The sequence below is a fragment of the Streptopelia decaocto genome (assembly GCF_964273445.1).
Source record: "Streptopelia decaocto genome assembly, chromosome: 1".
Lineage (NCBI taxonomy): Eukaryota > Metazoa > Chordata > Aves > Columbiformes > Columbidae > Streptopelia > Streptopelia decaocto.
In genome coordinates this window covers 211,394,684-211,419,491 of record NC_138663.1, presented here as the reverse complement: position 1 = coordinate 211,419,491, position 24,808 = coordinate 211,394,684, and the positions used below count along the sequence as shown (strand labels likewise).

General features: G+C 62.7%; 2 protein-coding genes across 7 annotated transcripts in view; one reads left to right on the top strand and one right to left on the bottom strand.

Moving 5' to 3' along the window:
- Positions 1-4,804, bottom strand: part of CLPB (ClpB family mitochondrial disaggregase) — an 84,499-nt gene extending 79,695 nt beyond the window's left edge. Inside the window, exons 1-2 of the mRNA XM_082043595.1 lie at positions 4,107-4,804; positions 254-305 (exon numbers count right to left, since the gene is read on the bottom strand). Of these exons, the coding sequence (XP_081899721.1) occupies positions 254-305; positions 4,107-4,716 (662 nt within the window). The 5' untranslated portion in view covers positions 4,717-4,804. The remainder of the gene's footprint in view (positions 1-253; positions 306-4,106) is intronic.
- Positions 4,805-11,716: 6,912 nt separating this feature from the next.
- STARD10 (StAR related lipid transfer domain containing 10) lies at positions 11,717-24,569 on the top strand. Of its 6 annotated transcripts, none has more exons than XR_014184264.1 (7): positions 11,717-11,881; positions 19,372-19,519; positions 20,242-20,345; positions 20,581-20,698; positions 22,022-22,074; positions 22,170-22,696; positions 23,678-24,569. XR_014184264.1 is itself a non-coding variant. In XM_082054956.1 (6 exons), exons 1-6 carry the CDS (start codon positions 11,720-11,722, stop codon positions 22,395-22,397), a joined length of 813 nt encoding a protein of 270 aa, XP_081911082.1. In that variant the 5' UTR covers positions 11,717-11,719; the 3' UTR covers positions 22,398-23,232. The 6 variants fall into 6 exon arrangements, 1 of the variants encoding a protein (XP_081911082.1); XR_014184265.1 differs by lacking the exon at positions 23,678-24,569 and adding an exon at positions 23,041-23,232 and having other exon boundaries at positions 22,170-22,456; XR_014184266.1 differs by lacking the exon at positions 23,678-24,569 and adding an exon at positions 23,041-23,232.
- The last annotated feature ends 239 nt before the right edge of the window (positions 24,570-24,808 follow it).

The window sequence follows — 24,808 nt, the reverse complement described above, 5'->3', positions numbered from 1 at the left end:
GGGACAAGAGCCCCTTTTTGTCCAGGGACAGGCCCCCACGAATGAGTTTCTGATGCTTTGGGAGGGGAAAATCCACAACCCACCTTCCAGTTCACCGGTGAGCGCTCAATGTCCCTGTGACCCGCTCCGGAGGCGAGAGGGCAAGTGGAGCATCTCAAGGGATGCATGAACAACCTCCGACTCACAGTGGGTAAGGAGGACAAGCCCACCCTTCCTCGAGCTGATCCCTCACCCCTCTCCCCATCCTGCTCACCTGCTCACTTCCAAAACGTTGTTGACCTTCGCAGCTTCCAGCAGAGCATCTTCTGAAAACAGAGAGAGAAGGAAAAGCGAGTTAGCGGCCAAACGCACAGCCGGACATTGTAACCCAGAGGTGGCAGAGGCGCCTGCAGCAGGGCCCGTGCTCACAGCTCTTGTCAAGGAACCACAGGATCATTTGGGTTGGAAAAGACCTTTAAGGTCATCGAGTCCAACTGTTCTCCCACCCCTGGCGCTGCCCTATGTCCTGAGAACCTCATGTCCGTCTGTCCAACCCTCCAGGGATGGTGACTCCAGCACTGCCCTGGGCAGCCTGTTCCAATGCCCCACAGCCCTTTGGGGAACAAATTGTTCCCCACATCCAACCTCAACCTCCCCTGGCGCAACTTGAGGCCGTTTCCTCTGCTCCTGGCGCTTGTTCCTGGGGAGCAGAGCCCGACCCCCCTGGCTCCAAGCTCCTTTCAGGCAGTTCAGAGATCAGAAGGTCTCCCCTCAGCTCCTGTTCTCCAGCTGAACCCCCCAGGTCCCTCAGCCGCTCCCATCACACTTGTGCTCCAGCCCCTCACCAGCTCCGTTCCCTTCTCTCCACTCGCTACAGCACCTCAAGGCCTTTCTTGGCATGAGGGGCCCAAAACTGAGCCCAGGATTGGGATGGACCCAGCAAAGGCTGGAGCGGAGGGGAAAGGTCCTGCTGGGGCACCCAGTGCTGGGGATGAGCCAAGGAACCAAGTGGAGAAACAACGACTTCTCCTGTGTTTGTAAAGCAAACTCCGCATCCAGCGAGCTCTGGGGTGCTGGAGGTTTTACGGAGCAGCTGGTTCCGTCATCCTGGGCTGTCACAGCCTCAGCCAGAGGTTTCCAGACATAAGGGCAGTGAGTCCCTGACACAGGCTCAGATGACACCTCCTGGCTGGACAGGGAAAGGACAGAGCCCGGCCCTGACTGAGATGCACAGATCACAGAATCATTTTGGTTGGAAAAGCCCCTCAAGATCATCAGTCCAACTGTTCCCCACCCCTGCCCCATGTCCTGAGAACCTCATGTCTGTCTGTCCAGCCCTCCAGGGATGGTGACTCCAGCACTGCCCTGGGCAGCCTGTTCCAATGCCCCACAGCCCTTTGGGGAAGAAATTGTTCCTAAATCCAACCTCAACCTCCCCTGGCGCAACTTGAGGCCGTTTCCTCTGCTCCTGGCGCTTGTTCCTGGGGAGCAGAGCCCGACCTCCCTGGCTCCAAGCTCCTTTCAGGCAGTTCAGAGATCAGGTCTCCCCTGCAGCTGTACTGGGACATTTGGGGACAATTCTCCCCAATTCTCACCAGCCTTCAGGTCTTCCCTGCTCTCTCCGCAACATTTTCTGCCTCTTTTCTCCAAGTCCTTCGTGCCCATTGCTCACCCTTCTGCCTCACGTCTTTAACCTCTCATCCCACAGATCAGCTCTGTCCCCTGCGCCCTGTCCCATCCTCCCGGGTGAGTGTCCTTGCTTGGGGACACGGACACAGCGCCACAACCGGACACAGACCACGGCCACGGCTCAGCCCAGCAGCCGACGTTCTGCAGATGTTCGAGCTGCACCGCAAACCTCAACGTTTCCTCCGTTGCCCTGGAAGCAGCAGCACTGAGAGCTGCAGGGAGTTATTTTGGCTGACGGATGTCACCGCTGCGGCCAAACCAAGAGCTTTCCAGCACAAATCGCTTGTGCAAAAGCAGATTTACCCGGGCACTGCGCTGTCTCAAGGACAAGTCACATTTCCAGCTTTGAAGAAACACACACACACGTTCTGCCATAGAATCAAAGGACAGTTTGGGTTGCAGGGACGTTAAAGCTCCCCCAGTGCCCCCCCTGCCATGAGCAGGGACATCTTCACCAGCTCAGGTTGCTCAGAGCCCCGTCCAGCCTGGCCTGGGATGTCTCCAGGGATGGTTCAGCCACCACCTCTCTGGCCAACCTGGGCCAGGCTCTCACCACCCTCAGCGCAACAATTCCTTATATCCAGCCTGAATCTCCCTCCTTTAGTTTAAAACCATCACTCCTTGTCCTATCAGAACAGGCCCTGCTCAAAAGTCTGTCCCCATCTTTCTTCTCAGGCTCTTTTAAGTCCGGAAAGGCCGCACTGAGGTCTCCCCGGAGCTTCTGTTCTTCAGCTGAACACCCCAGCTCTCTCAGCCTGTCCCCAGCAGAGCTGTTCCAGCCTCGCATCATTCCTGTGGCTCCTCTGGCCCCTCTCCAGCAGCTCCATGTGTGTCCTGTGCTGAGGACCCAGAGCTGGACGCAGCAGCTGGTCAAGCACAACATGGGGTTTCTCCAAACCCACTCCCAAAGCAGGAGCAAGGGGCAGGTCACCCTCTGTGGGGACCCCCGAGCTCCCCAGGCCTGACCTCCTGCAGCCCAGAGAGGTGGTGGATGAACCATCCCTGGAGACATCCCAGGCCAGGCTGGACGGGGCTCTGAGCAACCTGAGCTGGTGAAGATGTCCCTGCTCATGGCAGGGGGGGCACTGGGGGAGCTGGGAAGGTCCCTTCAACACAAACCATCTGATTCCCATCCTCTCTGGAAAATCCTCCCACCTGCTTCCCGCACCCTCCCTGCCCCCAGGATTTGGGGCACTCATGGCTCTGTCCCCTCCACCCGCAGCCACCACCACGTGGCCGCTCAAGTCTAAACCGCAACCGCTTCACAAACCGGCTCCTGCACCAAAGCCAGGCCTGAGTCTCGCAGACCTTTCCTAAGCGCTAATTACACAAGATTCCTCATAACGTCAGTGAAATCTCCCGGGTAACCAACCCAGCAGCACGTTACTCACGGGGAAACCGACCTCTGAGGTGCGACCTGCTGTGGCACAAAGCTACACTTACACGTGGACCGAAAAGCGCACAACAGGTCACAGGGACTGTCCCCTGCGCTTCAGGTCACCTGTACCAGCCTTTCTAGACCCCAACAGAGGTTTGTGGCCACACAGCTGCTCCCTTCCCACCATGGGGTGGACACAAACCACCCCATAGAAACCTTGGGCTTACAAGGGTAGGAACTCATAGAATCACAGTATCATCTTGGTTGGAAAAGCCCCTCAAGATCATCAAATCCAACCATAACCCAGCCCTGTCCCTGCCCCACGTCCTGAGAACCTCATGTCCGTCTGTCCAGCCCTCCAGGGATGGTGACTCCAGCACTGCCCTGGGCAGCCTGTTCCAATGCCCCACAGCCCTTTGGGGAAGAAATTGTGCCCAAGATCCAATCTGAACTCAAGTCCTACTCCAACACCTTTGTACTCGTCCAAAATCTCCTCTGCTCAAAGCAAAGGGCTGGGAAGAACATTCACTCCAAGAGCTCAAAGCCTCCCCTGGCAGCTCTGGGATCTGCCCCAGGACCCATTACAAAACACAATATCACAGGATGCCCTGAGCTGGAAGGACCCACAGGATGACGGAGTCCAACTGCTGTCCCTGCAATGACAACCCCCCAGGTCACCCCGTGTGTCTGAGGACGGTGTCCAGTCTCTTGTTGAACACTGTCAGGTTGGGTTCGTGACACCTCCCTGGGGAGCCTGTTCAGTGTCCAGCACCTCTGGGGGAAGAACCTTTTCCTCATGTCCCACTGACCCTCCCTGGCGCATCTTCGGCCATTCCCTCGGGTTCTGTCACCGGTTCCACCGCAGACGGTGCAGCTGATAACGGCACTGGGTGGTTTATCTCAGTGGTGAGTGCGAAGCTCGTTATCTTCCCTCAACATAATCATTAGTGGACCCACCACAAACCAACCCACCCCAGGGCTTGGGATCAACCCCAACCCCGCCAGCCGGGCTCCAACCCCAACCCCGCTCCCCACAGTCACCGTCCCCCGCGATAGTCACCCTTGGAGCGCTGGTCCCGCAGGTAGCAGTAGGCCAGGGCAGCCAGCCCGGCGGGCATCGCTGCGAGCAGGGGGCCGCTCCAGCGCCCGCCGGGGTCTCCTCCGCGGTGGCAGCACCGCTGCTGTGGTCCCGGTTCTGCGGGGGACGCTGCCGCGCCGGGTGGTCCCGAGATGGGACAGAGAAGCCGGGTGGGTCGCAACAAGGCCAGTGCGGGGATTTGGGGGTTCGAGTCCCGCTTGCGGCACGTCCCCGCGGCTATGGGGGTGCACCCCAGGCCTGGCCCTGTTATAGTGGGGGGGGCCCCCGCGCCTGGCACCGTTAATAGGGGTGTCCCCCCCGGGCCCGGCCCCGTTCCCAGGGGTGCCCCCCCCAGTCCCCGCCGCCCCCCCGGGGTCGGGTCCCCCCCCGGCAGCTCCGCGCTCATTGGCTGCGGCGCGGGCTCGCAGCGCCCCCTAGCGGCCAAACCTAGCAACCGCCGCCTGGCGCTCCCGGCCCCCTCCGCTAGCGCCGGAGCCTCGTAGCGTCCCCGGGACGGCGACAGCCACGGCTTCGCCCGGAGGAGCCGCGCCAGCCCCGGCGGAGGCGGGCGGGCCGCCAGGGAAGCCAACATCACCCCTGCGCTCCCCGCGGAGCCGCTCGGACCTTCCCCCCCCACCGCCTCACGGCCGCTGAGGCCGGCGAACCAAGATGGCGGCCGCCGGCAACCCGGCGCGGGCAGAGCGGCGGCGCGGGGGTGCGCGCAAAGGCTGCTGGGAGTTGTAGTCCCCGCGGGGCGCTTCGCCGCGCTGCTGCTTCCTCCCTGGACTACAACTCCCAGGGGGCGCCGCGGAACAGCCGCGCCGCGCGGGGCATGGCGGGGCGGCGTGGGGCTGGCGGCGGGGAAGAGGCGGGGCCGCGGGTTCGAGACCCGCGTGGGCCTGGCCGCGCGTGCGCACGTAGGCGTGCAAAGACACTCGTGCAAACACACTCGTGCACCCTCATAAGTGTGTGCACACAGAGTGCAGACGTGAGTGCGCACACACAGGTGTGTGTTTCCCAGCCAGGGGCGGATTTGCACACCAGCTGGGGGAATTTGCACAGCAATAAAGGGGGATTTGCACACCAGCCAGGGGGATTTGCACACTAACCAGGGGGATTTGCACAGCAACAAGGGGGATTTACACAGCAATAAATAGGGATTTGCACACCAGCAAGGAGGATTTGCACACCAAGAAGGTCGATTTGCAAAGTAACCAGGGGACTTTGCACAACAACAAGGGGGATTTGCACAGTATCCAGGGGGATTTGCACACTAACAAGGGGGATTTGCACACCAATAAAGGGGATTTGCACACCAATAAAGGGGATTTGCACACCAGCTGGGGAGATTTGCACAACAGCCAGGTGGATTCACACAACAACAAGAGGGATTTGCACACCAATAAAGGTGATTTGCACATCAACAAGGGGGATTTGCACACCAAGAGGGTGGATATGCACAGTAATCAGGGGGATTTGCACACCAACAGGGGGGATTTGCACAACAACGAGGGGGATTTGCACACCAACAAGGAGGATTTGCAAAGTAACCAGGGGGATTTGCACAACAGCCGGGTGAATTTGCACAACAAGAAGGGGGATTTGCACACCAGCAAGGGGGATTTGTACAGTACCCAGCAGGATTTGCACACCAACAAGGGGGATTTGCCAAGTAACAAGGGGCATTTGCACACCAAGAGGGTGGATATGCACAGTAATCAGGGGGATTTGCACACCAACAAGGGGGATTTGCACACTAACAAGGCAGATTTGCACAGTATCCGGGCGGATTTGCATGCCCAGCTGCGTTCTGTGCTGCCGATATGGGATTTGGGACAGACCCACATCAAATCTCCACGTTCGGACACCTCCATCCCCTAAAAAAGCATCAAAATACCCCAAAAAGCTGTCCCCAAAAAGCCCCTCAGCTATCCAGGCCCCTCCCCACCGCCACACGAGCAGTAAAAGCTTCTTGCTAGATGATAAAAATACATATAACCGGATGCTCGAGCAAAAAAAACCTAAGGTAGAATAGCGTATTTTAGGGCCAAAACGAAAGGCAAACCGCATGGGGAGGAGGACTGGCCGCAAAAGCAAAGAAATGCTCCTTTAAATGATGGCGCAGTGGCCAAAAATGCTTTTCCTCGCTCGATTTGGCAGCTCCGGGAGCGCTGCTGTTCCCATCTCTTCCAGCTCCATCAATATTTCAGAGCCCGAGGAACGTTCCCCCCGTCTCTCACGTGGATTTCGAGCCGCGGGAGGAAAACAGGCGCTTCTGCTTGGTTATTTGGTGAAGGAAATGATCTTAAGTGATGCTGCGTGCAGGGGGAAGATGCCCAGAGCCCTTTTTCACCCCGATTTCTTAATTATTGCAGCGGTTTGATGTTCTGAGTCGTCGCTTGGGCGCTTTAATTGGCCCCAACAGCACCCGGGGTGTTGAAACTGGGTCATTAATGAGTCGCGTTTTAGCAAGAAAAAGGAATAAATGCGAGCGGTTGGTGACAAAAATAAGATCAGGTTTATTGAGAAATAAATTGGGGGGGCAGGGGGTGATAGAGGGGAGAAGGTTTTGGGGTGAATGGGGAGATTACGGCCTTTGTGGGGGGGGTGGTCCCATGGTTGCCCTCCCAGTTACCACTGGTCGGTACTGGGAGCGGCCAGAAATGGGGGGTTCTGCCCCCAGTTTGGGCTGGTTGGGATGTGGGAGCTGCTGGTGGTACGAGCAGCCCAGTTCTCCCAGTTCTCCCAGTTCCTCCAGCCCAGTTCTCCCAGTTCCCTCAGCTCCCCCAGCCCAGTTCTCCCAGTTTCCCCACTCTGACAGCCCAGTTCCCCCAGTTCTCCAGCTCTTCCATCAGCACAGTTCCCCCAGCTCCTCCAGCCCAGTTCTCCCAGTTCCCCCATCCCAGTTCTCCCAGTTCCCCCAGCCCAGTTCTCCCAGTTCCCCCATCCCAGTTCTCCCAGTCCCCTTGGCCCAGTTCTCCCAGTTCCCTCAGCTTCCCCATCCCAGTTCTCCCAGTTCCCCCCAGTCCATCCGCCCAGCTCTCCCATTTCTCCAGCTCCCCCAGCCCAGTTCCCCAGTTCTCCCAGTCCCTCCAGCCCAGTTCCCCCAGTTCCCCAGCTCCATCAGCCCAGTTCCTGTTCCCCCATTCCAGTGCTTCCACTTCTCCCAGTTCCACCAGCTCACCCAGCCCAGCTCCCCCATCCCAGTCCCGCAGTTGCCCCATTCCAGTTCTCCCAGCCCATCTCCCCAGTTTCCCCAGCCCCCCCAGACCAGCTCCCCACTTCCCCCCTCTCACCCATCTCACCTCTCCCAGTTCCCCCAGCTCACCTCCCCAGTTCCCACATCTCCCCCAGTTCCCCAATCCCAGTTCCCCCAGCTCATCTCCCCAGTTCCCACATCTCCCCCACTTCCCCAATCCCAGTTCCCCCAGCCCAGCTCCCCAGTTTCCCATCCCAGTTTCCCAGCCCAGTTCCCATAGCTCCCCCAGTTCCCATAGCTCCCCCAGTTCCCATCTCCCCAGCTCCGCAGCCCAGCTCCCCAGTTCCCCCAGCTCATCTCCCCAGTTCCCCCAGTTCCCCCAGTTCCCCAATCCCAGTTCCCCAGCCCAGCTCCCCCAGTTCCCCCAGCTCATCTCCCCAGTTCCCCCATCCCAGTTCCCCCACCCCAGTTCCCACAGCTCCCCCAGTTCCCCAGCTCATCTCCCCAGTTCCCCCATCCCAGTTCCCCCATCCCAGTTTCCCAGCCCAGTTCCCACAGCTCCCCCAGTTCCCCCAGCCCAGTTCTCCCAGCTCCCCAGCTCATCTCCCCAGTTCCCCCAGTTCCACCAGCTCAGCTCCCCCAGTTCTCCAGCCCAGCTCCCCAGTTTCCCAGCTCATCTCCCCAGTTCCCCAGCCCAGCTCCCCAGTTTCCCAGCTCATCTCCCCAGTTCCCCAGCCCAGCTCCCCAGTTTCCCAGCTCATCTCCCAGTTCCCCCAGCTCATCTCCCAGTTCCCCCAGCTCATCTCCCCAGTTCCCCCATCCCAGTTCCCCCATCCCAGTTCCCCCACCCCAGTTCCCACAGCTCCCCCAGTTCCCCAGCCCAGCTCCCCAGTTCCCCCACCCCAGTTCCCCCAGCTCATCTCCCCAGTTCCCCCAGCCCATTTCTACATTTCCGCCACCCCAGTTCTCCCAGGTCATCTCCCCAGTTCCTCCAGTTCCTCCAGTTCCCCCAGTTCCCCACAGGGTTTCTGTGCCTGCAGATCCACCTGCCCCATTTTGGGTGCTGCCTGGGGCCCTGGGTGTCTGCCCCGGGGGGGGAAAGGCCGAGGGTGCTGGGACCTGCTGTGCTCACCTGGGGACAGCGCGGGGGAAAAGCAGGTGGAGCAGATGTGGGGGTGTTGGGAAGGGCAGGGGGGACAGGGGACAGGGTCACCCTGCACCACAGGATCACAATGATTTGGGTTGGAAAAGACCTTTAAGGTCATTGAGTCCAACTGTTCTCCCACCCCTGTCCCTGCCCCATGTCCTGAGAACCTCATGTCCGTCTGTCCAACCCTCCAGGGATGGTGACTCCAGCACTGCCCTGGGCAGCCTGTTCCAATGCCCCACAGCCCTTTGGGCAAGAAATTGTTCCCACATCCAACCTCAACCTCCCCTGGCGCAACTTGAGGCCGTTTCCTCTGCTCCTGGTGCTTGTTCCTGGGGAGCAGAGCCCGACCCCCCTGGCTCCAAGCTCCTTTCAGGCAGTTCAGAGATCAGAAGGTCTCCCCTCAGCTCCTGTTCTCCCAGGGGGTGTCAGGAAGGGCTGGGGGGGGACACGAGGGGACAGGTCCCTCTGCACCAGCCACAGTGGCTGGAAACCCCATGGCCGGGCACCCACCTTGTCCCCAGCCCTGCTGTCACCCACCGAGGTCCCCATGGTGAGGTTTCCACGGGACAATCCAAGTCCTGCTTGGTTCATTTTTCCATGTCAGGGTTGGGGAGCCCAAAGGTCCCCATGGACAGAGCACGGTGACGCCCCCGCACCCCCTGTCACCACATCCTGGGAAGGGGCTCTGTGTCCCCAATCACACCAGGGGTACGATGCTTGTGGCTGTACAGGGGACGTGCTCACTGGGCACTGATCACCTGTGTCCCCAATCACACCAGGGGAACGATGCTTGTGGCTGCACGAGGGGACACAGTCACCGAGCACCAACCCACTGTGTCCCTGGTCACAGCAGAGGGACGACGCTGGTGGTTGCACAAGGGGTTGTGCTCACCAGGGAGCTGCCATGTCCCTGGTCACACCAAGGGGACGATGCTGGTGACTGCACAGGGGATGTGCTCACCGGGCACCCATCGTCTGTGTCCCTGGTCACACCAAGGGGACGATGCTGGTGACTGTACAGGGGATGTGCTCACCGGGCACCCATCGTCTGTGTCCCTGGTCACACCAAGGGGACGATGCTGCACAAGGAGATGGTGGCAGCGCAACCACCAAGCACAGGGTCAGGGCGAGGGTCCCTCTCCTACACCATTGGCACCCCGGTCCCCCTGTCCTGCTCTTTGAAAATGGGGAGAACGAGGCCCTAGGGTGACGCTGGGGTGCGGGCCAGGATGGGGTGAGTGTGTCTGGGGGGGGTGTGCACCCATGGGCGTGCAGGGACGTGTGCGCACCTGTGTGTGCACCCGTGTATGTGCAGGTGAGGGACACGTGTGTGCACCTGTGTGTGTGCAGGCGAAGGACACACGTGTGCATCCATGTGCACGTGTACAGGAGGGGACGTGTGTGTGCAAGTGGGGACCCCCTGGTGCCCCCCCCCGGGGCTTTCCCCCCACCCCGTGCTCCTGGGGCCACCCCCACACTGTCCCACCTCCCCAGGGGGTCCCCGCACCCCCCGGGGCCGCCCCCAGACTCTCTGCCCCTCTGGTCTCCCGCTGCCACCCCCGAGCTGCCAGTCCGGGACTCCCCCCCCGGTCCCGCCCCCTCCTCCCGATGCCCCCCCCAGTCTCTCCCCTCCCGGTGCTCCCGTGTTCCCCCCGGGTCTCTTCCCTCCCCGGTTCTCTCTGCAACCCCCAGTGCTCCCCCCGTGCTGCCCCGGGGCTCCCTGCACCCCCTCCGGCTCCCTCCTGGTCCCCCGGTGACCCCCCGGTATCCCCCCCTAATGCTCCCGGTGCTCCCCCGGTGCTCCCTGCACCCTCCACCATCTCCCCCCCGCTCTGTCCCCCTCCGGTCTCCCCCCACCAGTGTCCCGGGTCCCCCCGGTGCTCCCCGTGCCGCCCTGGTCTCTCCCTCCACCAGCCCCCCGGTCCCTCTCCCGGTGCTCCCGGTCTCTCCCCCCTTGGTGCTCCCTGCACCCCGACCCCCGGTGCCGCCCCCGAGGTCACACTCTCCGCTCCCGGTCCCCTCCGGTCTCTCCCCGCCACGGTGCTCCCGGCGCCCCCCCGGCCTCTTCCCTCCCCGGTTCTCTCTGCAACCCCCAGTGCTCCCCGCCCCGATCCCCCGGTGCTACCCCGGAGCTGCCGCTCCCCCCCGGTTCTCCCTGCACCCCGAGCCCCGGTACCCCCGCCGAAATTACTCTCTCCTCTCCCGACCCCCCCGGTGCTTCCGGCGTCCTCCCGGTCTCCCCCCACCGATCCCCGGGTCCCCGCCCGGTGCTCCCGGTGCCCCCCCGCTCTCTCTCCACCGATCCCCGGGTCCCCGCCCGGTGCTCCCGGTGTCCCCCCGGTCTCCCCCCACCGATCCCCGGGTCCCCGCCCGGTGCTCCCGGTGTCCCCCCGTCTCCCCCCACCGATCCCCGGGTCCCCGCCCGGTGCTCCCGGTGTCCCCCTGGTCTTCCCCCACCGATCCCCGGGTCCCCCCCCGGTGCTCCCGGTGCCCCCCCCGGTCTCCCCGCACCGACCCCCGAGTCCCCGCCCGGTGCTCCCGGTGCCCCCCCGGTCTCTCCCCACCGATCCCCTGGTCCCCGCCCGGTACTCCCGGTGTCCCCCCGGTCTCCCCCCACCGATCCCCGGGTCCCCGCCCGGTACTCCCGGTGCCCGCCCGGTCTCCCCGCACCGACCCCCGGGTCCCCGCCCGGTGCTCCCGGTCCCCGCCCCGGTCTCTCCCCACCGATCCCCTGGTCCCCGCCCGGTACTCCCGGTGTCTCCCCGTCTCCCCGCACCGATCCCCGGGTCCCCGTCCGGTGCTGCCGGTGTCCCCCCGGTCTCTCCCACCGATCCCCGGGTCCCCGTCCGGTGTCCCCCCGGTCTCTCCCACCGATCCCCGGGTCTCCGTCCGGTGTCCCCCTGGTCTCTCCCATCGATCCCCGGGTCCCCGTCCGGTGCTCCCGGTGGCCCCCCGGTCTCTCCCACCGATCCCCGGGTCCCCGCCCGGTGCTCCCGGTGTCCCCCTGGTCTCTCCCCCCCAGTTCTCCCTGCACCCCGACCCCCGGTCCCCCGGTGCCGCCCCCGGGATGACTCTCCCCGTTCCCCGGTCCCCCCCGCCCGGGCCCCGCGGCCGCCCCGCCCCGGGCCCCGCCCCGGCCCATCGCGCACCGCGCACCGGCGATGCCGCCGCCGCCGTAACGCGGCACTGGCCGTGAAGGGGGGGGGGGAGGAAGAAGGAAAACAGAAAAGGGGGTGTCCCGGGGCTATGTCGGGGCGCGACAGCGTCCAGATCCCCGACGACCGGGACTTCGGGGCGTTCCGGGCGGAGTGCGAGTCGGAGCGCGGCTGGAGCTTGACCTACAGCAAGGGGGGGGTCGCGGTCTGGGTGCAGCTGCTGGAGCCCGAGCGCTCCCTCCATAAGATCAAGGTGAGACCCCCCCCAAGCGGGGGGACCCAGCGCCCGGGGAAGGGCAGGGAGCCGGGGGGTGGTGGGGAATGGGGGGCAAGGGGGATGCTAGGGGGCAGCGAGGGGTCCTGGGGGAGCTGGAGGGAAGTGGGGACACTGGGGTGATGCGGCACCCTGGGGTGAGCGGGGACCCCGGGGTTAGTGGGGACTTGGGGGGTGATGCGGCACCCTGGGGTGAGTGGGGACCCCATGGTGAGTGGGGATTTGGGGGTGAGCAGGGACCACACAGCAAGTGGGGACTTGGAGGGGTGAACCAGCACCCTGGGCTGAGCAGAGACCCCGGGGTTAGTGGGGACTTGAGGGGTGATACAGCACCCTGGGGTGAGTGGGGACCCTGCAGTGAGTGGGGACCCCAGGGGTGAAGCAGCACCCTGGGGTGAGTGGGGACCCCGCAGTGAGTGGGGATCCCAGGGGTGAAGCAGCACCCTGGGGTGAGTGGGGACCCCGCAGTGAGTGGGAACCCCAGGGGTGAAGCAGCACCCCGGGGTGAGTGGGGACCCCGGGGTGAGTGGGGATTTGGGGGGTGAACCAGCACCCTTGGGTGATGCAGCACCCAGAGGGGAAGAGGGATGGGGTGAACCAGCACCCTGGGGTGAGTGGGGACCCCAGGGGTTAGTGGGGACTTGGGGGTGATGCAGCACCCTGGGGTGAGCAGGGACCACCATGATGAGTGGGGATTTGGGGGGTGAGTGGGGACCCCACAGCAAGTGGGGACTTAGGGGGTGAACCAGCACCCCGGGGTGAGTGGGGACTTAGGGGGTGAACCAGCACCCCAGGGTAAGGAGGGACAGTGGGTGCAAGCAGGAATACTGTGACAACTGGGGACGCTGGGCTGATGCGACACCCTGGGGTGAGCAGGGACCCCAGGGGTTTTTGGGGACCCTGGGGCCAAAAGGGACTGGGGATGAGCCACCACTCTGGGGTGGCCGGGGACCACAGGGGTTAGTGGGGACCCTGTGGCAAGTGGGGACCCTGGGGTGACACAGTGAGCGGGGAGCTGGCACCCTGTTGTAAAAAGGGACCCCAAGATACGTGGGGACCCAGGGGTGAGCTGGCACCCCAGGACAAGTGGGGACTCTGGGAGTGAGTGGGGACCCCGGGAGTGAGCAGGGACAAGTAGGGACCCCTGGGGACAAGGGGGGTGACTGGGGACTCACCTGGGGGCCAACAGGGACCCCTGGGAGTGTGTGACCATGGGGCCTCCGTGCTACTTGTCCCCTCCAGTCCCAGGAATGTCCCCAGAGCTCGCTGCACTGAGATGGGGCTGGGGGGTCTGGGGAACACCAGGGTGTCCCCTTCTGGGCTGTCCCCTCACTGGAGGGGACACCAGAGCTCCCACAGCTCTGTGGGTCCCCAGTGTCCCCCGGCGGGTCTCCTGGCGCCGGTGCCGCTTTGCCGGGCTGGCACGGGCTCATCCTGGCATGTCCCTCTGGCACCGCGGGGACACCGTCAGCGTCAGTGGGAAAACTTGGGGACAGGAGCAGCGTCAGGCTGGGGACGCCGGTGGCCATGGGCCACCGTGCCACGCTGGAGCCTCCGCAGGGCTGGCGGTGTCCCCGTCCCGCCAGCACCCCCGCAAAGGGGGCCGGATCGCTGTCACCGCCACGGTGACAGCCTGGCGGTGGCGGTGATGGTGGTGGCGGTGACAGTGGTGGCGGTGACGGTGCGGCCTGCTCGCTCCCGGCTCTGCAGCAGCGGCGCAAACAAGCAGCTCCGGCAGCGCCGGGGAAACCTGTCCCTGGGGTGGTGACAGCGGCGGCGGCACCGCCGGGAACCCGCCTCTGTTTGCTGGCGGGCGCCGGCGCGGCGGAGCCCGGGCTGCGCCTTCGGGTCACCGTGACCCGGGGGTGGGTCCCCGCGGTGGCAGCGAGTCCCATGGGGGTCCTGGTGCTGCCCCCCAAGCAGGGGTGTGAACCCAACCCTGCACAGGGACGTGGGGTCTGGGTGTCCCCCCAGTGTTGTGGGGAGCATGTCCCAACCCCCCTGCCGTGGGACATGGGATTCAGTGGCCTCGGGGGCTCCTCGGCAACCATCACTGTCCCCAAAGTGGCTGTGGGGTGGGGGACATCAACTGGGAGCCCCCCCAGTTCACGCTGGTGGCACTTGGGGACCCCGAGAAAGATGCATGGGGGGACCTGACACAACCCAGGGTTGATTAATCAGCAGCACTTGAAACATGGGGTTTGGTGGTTTCAGAGGCTCCTCATTAATTGTCACTGTCCCCAAAGTGGCTGTGGGGTGGGGGACACCAACTGGGAGCCCCCCAGTTCACGCTGGTGGCACTTGGGGACCCCGAGAAAGATGCATGGGGGGACCTGGCACAACCCAGGGCTGATTCATCGTCAACGCTGGGACATGGGATTTGGTGGCTTTGGGGGCTGCTTGTTGATTGTCACTGTCCCCAAAGTGGCTGTGGGGTGGGGGACATCAACTGGGAGCCCCCCAGTTCACGCTGGTGGCACTTGGGGACCCCAGGAAAGATGCACGGGGGGACCCGACAAAACCGAGGGTTGATTAATCAGCAGCGCTTGGGATTCGGTGGCCTTGTGGGCTCCTCGTTAATTGTCCCTGTGTCCCCAGCCCTGCCGCTTGCTCTGGGGGAGCTGCCGCACCCCAAAGTGTCACCGGTGGGGTTGGGTGCTGCTCTCTGTAGGTGTGTGCACATAACGGGGCGAGTGTCCCCTGCCTGTCCCCTGCCTGTCCCCTGCCCGCCCCGACGGTCCCACTGTGCCACGTCTACCTGCAGCGACCGGCCGTGCACCAGGATGTCCTGGTCCTGGGGTGGCACCAGGATGTCCTGGTCCCCAAGGGCGTCACAGCCTCCCCAGAGCTGTCACAGCCTCCCCAGGGCTGTCACAGCCCCCCAGGCCCATAGCAGCCCCCCAGAGCTGTGACACCCCCCAGGCCCATAGCAGCCCCCCCAAGGCCGTGTGGTCCTTCACTCTCCATTTTGGGGTGTCCCCCAGGTTCGGGGCGCTGCTCAACTCAACCCCATCAAGACATCACTTTGTCCCAAAAACCCCAAGGTGCTGGGGACCGTGGGGGGGACCCGCAGTCCCTGCGCCACCCCCCAGGTCCCCAGCAGCCCCCGGGATGTCCCCGTGGGGTTTCACGCTGCACGTGGCGTCGCTGACGTGGCACCACGGGGACAAAGCGGGGGGTCCGTCCCCCCGACTTTGTGGCGGGGCTGGGGGCCGTGGTGGCGCCCGCAGCCCCCGGAGCTGTTTTCTCGCTGCTTTTCTGGCTTCGGTGTCGTCATGAAACGAAACCCGGAGGTGGCAGCTGCCACCACCCCCTGTCCCCCCCCTCATCCCATTAGGGATGCAGGTCTCGTCTAACCTGTTTTCGGGAGGCTGGAAACAAGTTTGTGCCACCAGAGCCTGACACAACCTGGGGCTGATTCATCAGCGGCGCTTGGGAGTCGGTGGCCTCGGGGGCTCCTCGGCAACCGTCACTGTCCCCAAAGTGGCTGTGGGGTGGGGGACACCAACTGGGACCCCCCAGTTCACGCTGGTGGCACTTGGGGACCCTGGTAAAGATGCACGGGGGGACCTGACACAACCCAGGGTTCATTAATCAGCAGCACTTGGAATATGGGATTTGGTGGCCTTGTGGGCTGCTCATTGATTGTCACTGTCCCCAAAGTGTCTGTGGGGTGGGGGATACCAACCAGGACACCCCATAATCACACTGGTGGCACTTGGGGACCCTGGTAAAGATGCACGGGGGGACCTGACACAACCATCAGCAGCTCTTGGGACATGGGGTTTGGTGGCCTCGGGGGCTCCTCGGCAACCGTCACTGTCCCCAGAGTGGCTGTGGGGTGGGGGACACCAACTGGGACCCCCCGGTTCACTGGTGGCTCTTGGGGACCCTGGTAAAGATGCACGGGGGGACCTAACACAACCAAGGATTCATTAATTAGCAGTGCTTGGAATATGGGATTTGGTGGCCTTGTGGGCTGCTCATTGATTGTCACTGTCCCCAAAGGGTCTGTGGCGTGGGGGACACCAACTGGGACCCCCCCATTTGCACCAGTGGCACTTGGGGACCCCGGGAAAGACACATGGGGGGACCTGACACAACCCAGGGCTGATTCATCGTCAACGCTGGGACATGGGATTCGGTGGCTTTGGGGGCTGCTTGTTGATTGTCACTGTCCCCAAAGTGGCTGTGGGGTGGGGGACACCAACCAGGACCCCCCCCATTCACACTGGTGGCACTTGGGGACCCCAGGAAAGATGCACAGGGGGACCTGACAGAACCATCAGCAGCTCTTGGGACATGGGGTTTGGTGGCCTTGGGGGGCTCCTCATTAATTGTCACTGTCCCCAAAGTGGCCGTGGGGTGTGGGACCAACTGGGACCCCCCCCAATTCACACTGGTGGCACTTGGGGACCCTGGTAAAGACACACGGCGGGACCTGGCACAACTGAGGGTTGATTAATTAGCAGCTCGTGGGACATGGGATTCAGTGGCCTTGGGAGCTCCTCGTTAATTGTCACTGTCCCCAAAGTGTCTGTGGGGTGGGGGACACCAACTGAGACCTCCCCATTCACACCGGTGGCACTTGGGGACACGAGTCCCCCGGGGAAGATGCTCTGAATGGAGCGAAGCCATCGCGTGGGACACATGGGGAAGGGACCCGCGGTTGCGTTGTCCCCATCCCTGGCCAGACCTCGGCTCCGCTCGTTAATTATTGCACCCCAGCTCCGCTCGTTAATTGTTCATCATCAGGTCACCTTGAGACGCGGCGTCCGGTCGCTAATGATCCCGATTAACATCCGGGCCGCGGGGGGGGATCTGCTCTTTAATTAATGACCCCGTGGCTGCGGGCAGGAGGGGATGTCACCAGCCCTTGGTGACACTGTCACCCCCCCCAGGATGTGGGGCAGGGGGTGAGTTGTCCCCATTCCCCCCCGCCAGGGGACATTTTGCTGTTGGTTGTTCCTCCTGGCACCGCAGACGTCACAGTCAATATTGACTCAGGGCTGGTGCTTCCCGGCTGCCACCGTCCCCTCTTCTGGTGACACCGGTGACATGAGTCACGTCCCGCCCCCCCCCGGGTGCAGGCAGGGCCTGAGTCACCCGCTGCCTGCGTGGGGACAACGGGGGGTCCCCGAGGGTGTCACCTGGGGGGGTGTGACGCTGCTTGGCTGGGATGTCCCCAAACGAGTTTCTGGCAGAATGGAGGCTCATGGAGCCGGCGGGGGGGGGGAGGGTGATGCGAGGGATGGGGATGAGCAGCGGTGACATGGGACGGGGTCTGTGGGGTTGGGGACAGACTCTGTGGGGCTGGGGACAGACGCTGTAGGAATTGGGACAGGCTCTGTGGGGTTGGGGACAGATTCTATGGGGTTGGGGACAGGCTCTGTGGGGCTGGAGACAGGCTCTGTGGGTTTGGGAATGGGCTCTATTGAGTTTGGGACAGGGACTGTGGAATTGGGGACAGGCTCTGTGGGATGGGGACAGGATCCATGCGATGGGGACAGGCTCTGTGGGATGGGGACAGGATCCATGCGATGGGGACAGGCTCCATGGGGCTGGGGACAGTCGCTGTAGGAATTGGGACAGGCTCTGTGGGTTTGGGAATGGGCTCTATTGAGTTTGGGACAGGGACTGTGGAGTTGGGGACGGGCTCTGTGGGATGGGGACAGGTTCCATGCGATGGGGACAGGCTCTGTGGGGCTGGGGACAGACGCCGTAGGAATTGGGACAGGCTCTGTGGGGCTGGGGAATGGGCTCCATGGGGTTGGAGATGGGTTCCAGTGGGGCAGGAACAGCATCCATGGCATTGGGGACAGGTTCTGTGGGATGGGGACAAGTTCCATGGGGATGGGGATGGGTTCCGTGGGGTTGGGGACAGACTCTGTGGGGTTGGGAATGGGCTCCAGTGAGTTGGGGACAGGCTCTATGGGATGGGAACAGTCTCAGTGGGGGTAGGGACAGATACTGTAGGTTGGGGATGAGCTCCATGGGGATGGGGACGGGTTCCATGGGGTTGGGGACAGACTCTGTGGGGTTGGGAATGGGCTCCAGTGAGTTGGGGACACACTCTATGGGATGGGGACAGATACTGTAGGATGGGGATGAGCTCCATGGGGATGGGGATGGGTTCCATGGGGTTGGGGACAGACTCTGTGGGGTTGGGAATGGGCTCCAGTGAGCTGGGGACAGGCTCTATGGGATGGAGACAGGCTCTGTAGGGATGGGGATGAGCTCCATGGGCTTGGGGACAGGATCCATGCAGTGGGGATGGGCTCTGTGGGGCTAGGACAGGCTCTATGGGATGGGGACAGGCTCTGTGGGCTTGGGGACAGGATCCATGCGATGGGGACAGGCTCTGTGGGATGGGGACAGATACTGTAGGATGGGGATGAGTTCCATGGGGATGGGGACGGGTTCTATGGCACCGGGGACAGGCTCTGTGGGGCTGGGACACGCTCTGTGGGATGGGGACAGGATCCATGCAATGGGGATGGGCTCTGTGGGGCTGGGACAGGCTCTGTGGGACAGGGATGGGCTCTGTGGGGTTGGGGACAGGTTCCATGGCATTGGGGACAGGCTCTGTGGGAGGGGAATGGGCTCCATGGGCTTGGGGACAGGGACTGTGGGATTGGAGACAGGCTCTGTGGAGCTGGGGACAGACTCCATGGGGCTGGGCTGGGCTCTGTGGGGTGGGGACAGACTCTGTGGGGTTGGGGACAGGCTCCGTGGGGTTGGCTCTGTGGGGTGGGGACAGACTCTGTGGGGTTGGGGACAGGCTCCATGGGACAGGGCCGGGCTCTGTGGCTGCAGAATCTGACACTCGCTGCTGAGGGTGCAGTGCCAGACAGTGGCACTCCTAACCCTGTAAAACCGCTCCTAACCCCATAAAACCACTCCTAACCCCCTAGAGCCACTCCTCAACCCCTAAAACCCATCTTGAACTCATAAAACTGCTCCTAAACCCATAAAACTGCTCCTAACCCCCTAGAACCACTCCTCAACCCCTAAAACCCATCTTAAACCCATAAAACAACTCCTAACCCCCTAGGGCCACTCCTAAAGCCCTAAAACTGCTTCTAAACCCCTAGAACTGCTCTTAAACCCGTAGAGCTGCTCCCCTAAAACCACTCAAAACCCCTAGAACAGCTCTTAAACCCGTAGAGCCGCTCCTAACCCCCTAAAACCACTCCTAAACCCCTAGAACTGTTCCTAAACCCCTAGAACTGTTCCTAAACCCGTAAAACTGCTCCTAAACCCCTACAGCCACTCCTAAACCCCTAAAACTGCTCCTAAGCCCCTAGAACCACTCCTAAACCCCTAAAACTGCTCCTAACCCCCTAAAACTGCTCCTAAAGCCCTAGAACCTCTCCTAAACCCCTAAAACTGCTCCTGACCCCCTAAAACTGCTCCTAAGCCCCTAGAGCCGCTGCTAAACCCCTAAAACTGCTCCTAACCCCCCGCAGTGCAGGATGGAGTGCAAGGACGTGCCGGCCGCCACGCTGTACGACGTGCTGCACGACATCGAGTACCGCAAGAAATGGGACAGCAACGTCATCGAGACCTTCGACATCGGGAGGCTCACGGTCAACTCCGACGTGGGCTACTACGCCTGTGAGGAGGCGGGGACACTCAGGGTTGAGGGGGACACTCGAGCCTTGGGGTTGTCACTGTCACTGCAGCATCCCCAGTCCAGCATCCCCTGGTCCAGCATCCCCAGGTCCAACATCCCTGGTCCAGCATCCCTGGTCCAACATCCCCAGGTCCAGCATCCCTGGTCCAGCATCTCTGGTCCAGCATCTCTGGTCCAGCATCCCTGGTCCGGCATCCCCATGTCCAGCATCCCAGGTCCAGCATCCCTAGTCCAACATCCCTGGTCCAGCATCCCTGGTCCAGCATCACTGGTCCAGCATCCCTGGTCCAGCATCCCTGGTCCGGCATCCCCATGTCCAGCATCCCTGGTCCAGCATCCCCAGGTCCAGCATCCCTGGTCCAGCATCCCTGGTCCAGCATCCCCAAGTCCAGCATCCCTGGTCCAACATCCCCAGGTCCAGCATCCCTGGTCCAGCATCCCTGGTCCAGCATCCCTAGTCCAGCATCCCTGATCCAGCATCCCCAAGTCCAGCATCCCTGATCCAGCATCCCCTGGTCCATCATCCCTGGTCCAGCATCCCCAAGTCCAGCATCCCTGATCCAGCATCCCCATCTCCAGCATCCCTGGTCCAGCATTCCTGGGCAAAACCCGGGTACCACTTGGGAGGGATTCTGGGGACAGGACGGGGGTGTCAATGCCAGGGGGGGTGTCACACCCCTGTGTTCCCCCCCGTTGTCCCCAGGGAGGTGTCCCAAGCCCCTCAAGAACCGGGACGTCATCACGCTGCGCTCCTGGCTGCCCATGGGCACCGACTACATCATCATGAATTATTCCGTCAAGCACCCGGTGAGTCCCCCTGGGGGGCAACCCCCCCAGAAAGTGTCTGGGAGGGTGGCAGGGGGTGCTACCCCCCTGGGATGGACCTGGGGGGTGGCAGGGGGAGCTGCCCCCCCAAAACAGGGCTAGGTTTGTCCCATGGTCACCCAGATGGGTTTTGGGGGGTCTGGGCAGCCCTACCTGTGCTCAGTGCTTGTCACCGACTTGTCCCCCCCATCAATTGTCACTGTGTCCCCCCCTGCAGAAGTACCCCCCCCGTAAGGACATGGTGCGCGCCGTCTCCATCCAGACGGGTTATCTGATCGAGGGCACGGGCGCCAACAGCTGCACTATCACCTACCTGGCGCAGGTGGACCCCAAAGGTAATGGCGGGGGGGGACACACACTCAGCTCCCCCATCTTGGTGGCGCTTGGGGACAGTCACACCCCCATCCCCCTGTAATGGGGTGATAAATGGGGCTGGATGTTTGCTGGAGCTTGGAGGGGTGGGTGGGTGTGGGGTGAGCTTGGGTGGGCAGGGACAGGCAGGAATGGGCAGGAGCAGGCAGGGATGGCCAGGAACAGGCAGGAGTGAGCAGGGAGAACCAGGAGCAGGCAGGAGTGGGTGGGGAGGCAGGAGCAGGCAGGGAGACTCAGGAGCAGGCAGGGAGGCAGGAGAAGGCAGCAGAGGGCAGGAGCAGGCAGGGAGACTGAGGAGCAGGCAGGAGTGGGCAGGAGAAGGCAGCAGAGGGCAGGAGCAGGCAGGGAGGCAGGAGTGGGCAGGAACAGGCAGGAGTGGGCAGGGACAGGCAGGAGCAGGCAGGGACAGGCAGCAGCAGGCAGCAGAGGGCAGGGACAAGCAGGAATGGCCAGGAGAAGGCAGGGATGGTCAGGAACAGGCAGGAGTGGGCAGGGAGAACCAGGAGCAGGCAGGAGTGGGTGGGGAGGCAGCAGCAAGCAGGAGCAGGCAGGGATGGGCAGGAGCAGGCAGGGAGACTCAGGAGCAGGCAGGAGTGGGCAGGGACGGGCAGCAGCAGGAAGGGAGGGCCAGGAGCAGGCAGGGCCAGGCAGCAGAGGGAAGGGACAGGCAGGAATGGGCAGGAGAAGGCAGCAGCAGGCGGGGAGACCCAGGAGAAGGCAGGGGTGGGAGGAACAGGCAGCAGCAGGCAGGGATGGGCAGGACCAGGCAGGAATTGCCAGGAGCAGGCAGCAGAGGGCAGGGACAGGCAGGGAGAGCCAAGAGCAGGCAGGAGCAGGCAGGGATGGCCAAGAACAGGCAGCAGCAGGCAGGGAGACCCAGGAGAGCCAAGAGCAGGCAGCAGAGGGCAGGGACAGGCAGGAACAAGCAGGGACAGGCAGCAGAAGGCAGGGACAGGCAGGGACAAGTAGGGACAGGCAGGGACAGGTAGGGACAGGCAGGGACAGGTAGGGACAGGCAGGAACAGGCAGGGACAGGCAGCAGAGGGCAGGGATGCTGGAGCAACGCCAGGAGGGAACATTTTGGGCCCGGTTCTCTTCAAACATTTCTATTTTGGGGTAGACGAGGCAGCCAAACCAGCTTATTTTGGAAGCAAAGCCGAGTCGGCTGTTTGGGCCGAACCCCCGTTTCCCAGAACTGTCCCCGAGGGGGGTGACCCAGGAAGGGGGGGGCACGGCGTGGGCACCGGGGGTGTCCCCACCCCATCAGTCACCTCTTGTGTCCCCAGGCTCCCTCCCCAAGTGGGTGGTGAACAAATCCTCGCAGTTCCTGGCCCCTAAGGTGAGTCCACGTCCCCCAGCGGGCGGGCGGGCGGGCGGGGGGGAGCGCGTGTGTGTCCCCAGCACCCCCAGCACCCCAAAACCCCTCCCCATCAGGCCATGAAGAAGATGTACAAGGCGTGTCTGAAGTACCCGGAGTGGAAGGCGAAGCACGAGCCGCAGTTCAAGCCGTGGCTGTACCCCGAGCAGAGCCGGCTGCCGCCGATGCCGCTGGCCGAGCTGTCCCTGCAGCACGCAGACTCCCTGGAGAACATCGACGAGAGCGCCCTGGCCGAGGGCAAGGACGAGCGCGGCGACGCCAGCGACGAGGACAGCGTCAATTAGCCCCCCCGGGGCCCCCGCCGCGGGGTCAGGTTGCTCTGGTGTCCCCCACATCAGTGCGGGTTGGGGACATGAGTCCCTGTGTCCCCATGGCCCTGCAGGTTGGGGATGTGATGCCCTGTATCACCAGATCACTTTGTGTCTATTGCACCCACGTTTTTGGGCTGGGGGATCCCCCCACTGCTGTCACCTTGTTTGGGGACAAGCATTAAGTAAAGGCCCCCCCGGGATGTTTTTTTCCCTGTGTCCCCATGTCTGTGCAGGTTGGGGACATGAGTCCCTGTGTCCCCCTATCAATGCAGGTTGGGGACATGAGTCCCTGTGTCCCCCTGTCAATGCAGGTTGGGGACATGAGTCCCACATCACATTGTGTCTCTTGCACCAACACTTTGGGGTTGGGGACCCCCCCACGCTGCTGTCACCTTGTTTGGGGACAAGTAATGACCCCCCCCAGGATGGTTTTTTCCCTGTGTCCCCCCCATCCATGCAGTTTGGGGACACAAGTCCCTGTGTCCCCCTATCAATGCAGGTTGGGGACATGAGTCCCTGTGTCCCCCTGTCAATGCAGGTTGGGGACATGAGTCCCTGTGTCCCCCTGTCAATGCAGGTTGGGGACACAAGTCCCTATATCCCCCTGTCAATGCAGGTTGGGGACATGAGTCCCTGTGTCCCCATGGCCGTGCAGGTTGGGGATGTGATCCCTGTATCACCACATCACTTTGTGTCTCTTGCACCCACAGTTTTGGGTTGGGGGATCCCCCCACTGCTGTCACCTTGTTTGGGGACAAGCATTAAGTAAAGGCCCCCCCGGGATGTTTTTTCCCTGTGTCACCCCCATCCATGCAGTTTGGCGACATGAGTCCCTGTGTCCCCCCCATCCATGCAGTTTGGGGACATGAGTCCCTGTATCCCCTTATCAATGCAGGTTGGGGACATGAGTCCCTGTATCCCCCTATCAATGCAGGTTGGGGACATGAGTCCCTGTATCCCCTTATCAATGCAGGTTGGGGATATGAGTCCCTGTGTCCCCATGTCCGTGCAGGTTGGGGACATGAGTCCCACATCACTTTGTGTCTCTTGCACCAATGCTTTTGGGTTGGGGGACCCCCCCATGCTGCTGTCACCATTTGGGGACAAGCATTAATTGACCCCCCCCAATGAACCCTCAGGGGTTGGTTTGGCCCAGTGTCCCCCCATCAATGCAGGTTGGGGACATGAGTCCCTGTGTCCCCCCATCAATGCAGGTTGGGGACATGAGTCCCTGTGTCCCCTTATCAATGGAGGTTGGGGACATGAGTCCCTGTGTCACCACGTGTCACCACATGACTTTGTGTCTCTTGCACCCACACTTTTGGCTTGGGGGTCCCCCCCTCTGCTGTCACCTTGTTTGGGGACAAGCATTAATCGACCCCCCCCTGTGGTTCCCCGCCCTGGGGTTCTTTTGTCCCTGTGTCCCCCCATCCACGCAGTTTGGGGACACAACTCCCTGTGTCCCCACATCACTCTGTGTCCACATGCACCCACACTTTGCTTTGGGGGGACCCCCCCCCCACTGCTGTCACCCTGTTTGGGGACAAGTGTTAATTAACCCCGTTGGGCCCCCCCCGGGCATTGGTTTGGCCCAGTGTCCCCCCATCCATGCAGTTTGGGGACATGAGTCCTTGTGTCCCCCCATCAATGCAGGTTGTGTCACATGAACCCACACTTTTCATTTAGGGGGGACCCCCCCACTGTTGTCACCCTGTTTGGGGACAAGCGTTAATTAATGCCCCCCCCCCAGATGTTTTGTCCCTGTGTCCCCCCCATCCATGCAGGTTGGGGACACAACTCCCCATGTCCCCACATTACTCTGTGTCCCCATGCACCCACACTTCTCATTTTGGGGGCACCCCCCTTTGTGTCACCCTATTTGGGGACAGTGGGGTCATGCCGCACCCCCCCCCAAACCAGTGGCTGCCCCCAGGTCCCCCCCACCAGGGGGTGTCTGGTCCCTTCACAGCCACCGGGGGGCACCCACATTGTCCCCAAACCCAAAGTGTCCTTCAGTTGTCACCCCGGGGGGGTCACAAAAGAAAGGGGGTGCTCCCAGCACCCCCAAATATTCTGGGGGTGTCTTGGGGGCTCCTGGCACCCCCAAATATGCTTTGGGGGGGGGTGTCATGGGGGCTCCTGGCACCCCCAGATGTGTTCGGGGTCCTGGAGGGGCTTCCGGCACCCCCAAATATTCTGGGGGGGTCTTGGGGGCTCCTGGCACCCCCAGATGTGTTGGGAGGACCTGAGGGGGCTCCTGGCACCCCCAAATATTCTGGGGGGGTGGGTCTTGGGGGTCTCCCAGCACTCCCATGCATGTTGGGGGGCTCCTGGCACCCCCAGATGTGCTGGGGGGGGTGTCATGGGGGCTCCTGGCACCCCCA

Coding starts and splice junctions, on each gene's coding strand:
- STARD10 (XM_082054956.1), top strand. CDS start 11,720: ATGTCGGGGCGCGACAGCGTCCAGATCCCCGACGACCGGGACTTCGGG. Junction 11,882..19,371: donor GCTCCCTCCATAAGATCAAG/GTGAGACCCCCC, acceptor AACCCCCCGCAG/TGCAGGATGGAGTGCAAGGA. Junction 19,520..20,241: donor CGACGTGGGCTACTACGCCT/GTGAGGAGGCGG, acceptor CGTTGTCCCCAG/GGAGGTGTCCCAAGCCCCTC.